Below are 3,434 nucleotides of genomic sequence, written 5' to 3'. Positions count from 1 at the left end.
CCCCCAAAAAAAAACCCAAAACCATGATACATGCATTAACTTTTTTTATGGAGGGAGGGTTCTTGGTTTGGCTGTTCAAAGGGCCTAACTTTATATGAGGAATTCCCCTAGTGCAACTTTGTTCAGTGTAATATATCCACTTCTACAGTGGAAGAAGAAAAAGTAAAAAACTTACAAAATTGAGATCCATTTACTCAGATCTTTTTGTCCAGGTTCCAGTTGTTGATGGCTACTCATTCCCTCATCTTACAAAGCGAATGAACGTGGCTGGGAGGCATATAACATCTTATCTTGTTGATTTGCTCCTCAGAAGAGGGTGAGGGCCTCCACTTTCTGAAATAAGCTTGTAATTTTACTCATGTCATTCCATTTTACTCATGTCATTCCATAGCACTTTCTGTGTTTTTACGGGAGAGTGTATGTTTGTGGATTTAAGGTACGCAATGAATAGAAATGCAGACTTTGAAACTGTTAGGGAAATAAAGGAGAAGCTCTGTTACATCAGGTGAAACTCAAACTGCTTTTCGGGAGTATATTTGTGGAACCTCCTCACATTGTTGCCTAATATTTGATCTATTATTTTTGTAGTTATGATTACAAACGGGAATACCAGTTGGGACTGGAAACCACAATCCTTGTCAAGAATTATACGGTAAGTTATCCTATTAGAATGTTGCAACATCCATTTGCATGAGCATAATAAACATATAAATGTACATAATGATAAAAAAAACCTTATTGAAAATAGATAGATGACTCAAGTGAAATCTTCCAAAGGATCAGCAATCAAAGATCAACATCTGCTTCATAGTAGTAAATAAAAATACATAAAGTATGGGGAGAACAGAATAAAAACACACCACTCCTCACCAAGTAACACTATTCCCAAACATTGTACTCAGTTGAACTTAATAAGCATATTTTCCAAAAGGGAAGTGTTTCCTGTGGGGGAGTGTGGTTCCTCTGTGTGTGTGTGTGCAAGGGCCAATGGGAGCACACGAGGGAGCATCCGCAGAGGCATCTTTTACCATTTCATGGGGCAGGCCAGTCATTTTGCCAGGACGCAGGGGCCACACTCCCCCACAGAGACCATATTCCCTTTTCCTAATGTGGATTGTGAGTATACTGGGAAATGGGAAGTCAGTTGTTAGCCCACAGCTTCATTGTATTGGGATGATCCTAGTGAGCTTATGATGCAGATATAAAGAAGTCCTTCATAAAAGTTTCATGCCAACCATTTCTTCATTATCTTATTTGCATGCATACATGATTGGAATGAGGAAAATTGTTGAATGGTACGGAAAGAGAACAAGGACTAGGAGTCTAGTGGGTCTCCAGATTAAGCAAGTGCTTTACGTGTAATGCATTCTAAGATTTAGTGTCTGAATTAGAATATAACATAATCTGTGGATTTAACTCTTCTCTCTGAATTTCTTACACTGTTGATGAGAATTCATGAGATCAATGGACAATGTGAAACCTATTAACATTTCTAATATCTTTATTGGCATTAATTTAGTCTATAACTACAAGGAAATGATTGGTAGCAACATACACCCTGAAGCTCTTTGTATATTCCATTTCCAGATAACATTGTTTTCATTATGTAGTTGGGGGGTGGGGGTAAAAGCCAAGTTAGAAATTTGGGATGCTTTAGAATCAAGATGTTTTCAAGGTAAGCTGAACTAAAACAGAGGAGGAGGAGTTAGAAACAAGGGAGAGATTAAGATTGGGGTGACATAGAGATACCCTTAAAGACTGTTTTTTGTAATGTTGGATTAATCAACACGAGGAGGGAAGGTAAAAGAGGATGTTGTCCATATAATTAGAGCTGGATGGACTATGTCGGGTGGTGCTTGTGGTGTGATGGAGTTTTGGTGTGATTGATGTATTTCATTAAAACCAAAGGAGGTAGGATAGCTATAAGTCTAGCCATATTCATCGAGCAGAATGGTGGCCAGGGAAGAAACTACTTATACATAAAATGAGTGTGATTGAAACAAGGACACTAGCATGGTTGCATGTCAATGCTAAGATAAAATCTGAGATGAATTCATTCTAGGGAACATGGAGTAGCACCAATATAGTCCACAAGATGAAGGAATTTTGATGGTTTTGGTGACTGAAGTGTGGAGTTGGATCATGAACATGTGCAGGAGAAGACGAAAAATGGAGCACCTAATTTCAGAAGCTTCAAAAATCTGGAGTGTTAATTAAAGTACAAAGCCTGCAGATATATGCTCTGAATTTTCTGTAGGTGAAATAGGTTATTGATGAATAATAATATGTTAACAGGGCAAAAATAGCCCATTTAAAGAGAGAGAGAGAGAGAGAGAGAGAAGGCTATATCAGCTTTCCTTTTGAGATATTCTAGTGATGCTCATTTTTCCTTTAAAAGGAATCTGGAGTTCTGGACCTTATGTACTCCTGCTGTCTAATTATTTGAGCACCAGCACAAGAGTCAAGAGTCAAGACAGATTTATGCCTATAAATCTCTAGATCCGTGGATTAAGGATGGAACAGTTCCCTGTTGGGCAGCTGTTTACTGAGGTTCAGCCATGCGCAATGAGTACCAATAAGGTGCAAGTTGAAGGCAACAATGGCCTTGCTTGCAGCACTGAGAGAAGAGTTGGATGAGTTTTAGCCAACCCCAAATAGTTCGGAAAAGTCAGTGAAGTGTGGAGTTGGATGAGGTTAGTTGAGTTGAGTTGATAAGTTGTTTTATGCATGTGTTGCTTTTCTGGAACAATCATGAACATGAAATAATGAACCAATGTTTATGTGAAGCACTTGCAAAAACCTTCCATACTTGGCCAGCAATGCAAGGCCCATAAAACTTAGTACTGGTGAAAATATGTATTCATTTTAACTTAAAGACGCCTATATTTTGTTTTGCTTTTTCGTATTACTGAGAAGTAATTTGATCAGCTGCCAGATGGAAGGGTTATTAAAGTTGGCACTGAACGGTTCCAAGCTCCTGAAGCTCTTTTTACTCCTGTAAGTTTTCCGTTTTCTCTGGTTCTTTCTGTGCCACATATTTCCTGGTTCTCTAGAATGTTGTTTGTTGTTTGTAGTGAATATGATTCTGTTAAGGAAGTTACTTTTTTTTTTTCTTAATGAAAGTGTAAAAGTCACTTGCTTTTATGGACCCCCCCTTATATTAAGAGAGAGAGAAAGAGAGAGAGGGAGAGAGAGTTTATTCTTCCTGGTTGGTGTCATCTTTTGATGAATAGAGTGAAAGGTGTGGGGGGAAGGAAGGGGAGAAAGGAGAGAAGATTCAACATGGAAGATAAGGAGATCAATAGGAAAGCATTGAGGGGGGAGGGAGGATAAAGAGAGTTGTTAAAGGGTCTGGTGGAACTAGGGGGAGATAAGAGAGACTCATATGGATTTTTTTTTGGGGAGGGAGGGAGATAGTTTTTTTTTTTTTTTTT

The 3,434-nt window shown here is 38.5% G+C and overlaps 1 protein-coding gene across 2 annotated transcripts in view; it reads left to right on the top strand.

The window, feature by feature from the left end:
• The window catches only part of LOC122083980 (actin-related protein 2), a 56,006-nt gene that overhangs the window by 49,207 nt on the left and 3,365 nt on the right, over positions 1 to 3,434 (top strand). For both annotated transcript variants that reach the window (XM_042651943.1, XM_042651942.1), the window contains 4 exons: positions 213 to 316; positions 437 to 505; positions 589 to 652; positions 2,929 to 2,997. In XM_042651943.1, coding sequence (XP_042507877.1) covers positions 213 to 316; positions 437 to 505; positions 589 to 652; positions 2,929 to 2,997 — 306 coding nt within the window. The remainder of the gene's footprint in view (positions 1 to 212; positions 317 to 436; positions 506 to 588; positions 653 to 2,928; positions 2,998 to 3,434) is intronic.

This window comes from Macadamia integrifolia, chromosome 7, assembly GCF_013358625.1.
Source record: "Macadamia integrifolia cultivar HAES 741 chromosome 7, SCU_Mint_v3, whole genome shotgun sequence".
In the NCBI taxonomy this organism is placed as follows: domain Eukaryota; kingdom Viridiplantae; phylum Streptophyta; class Magnoliopsida; order Proteales; family Proteaceae; genus Macadamia; species Macadamia integrifolia.
Note: the sequence above shows the minus strand (reverse complement) of the source record. Positions and strands in the feature narration are given on the sequence as shown.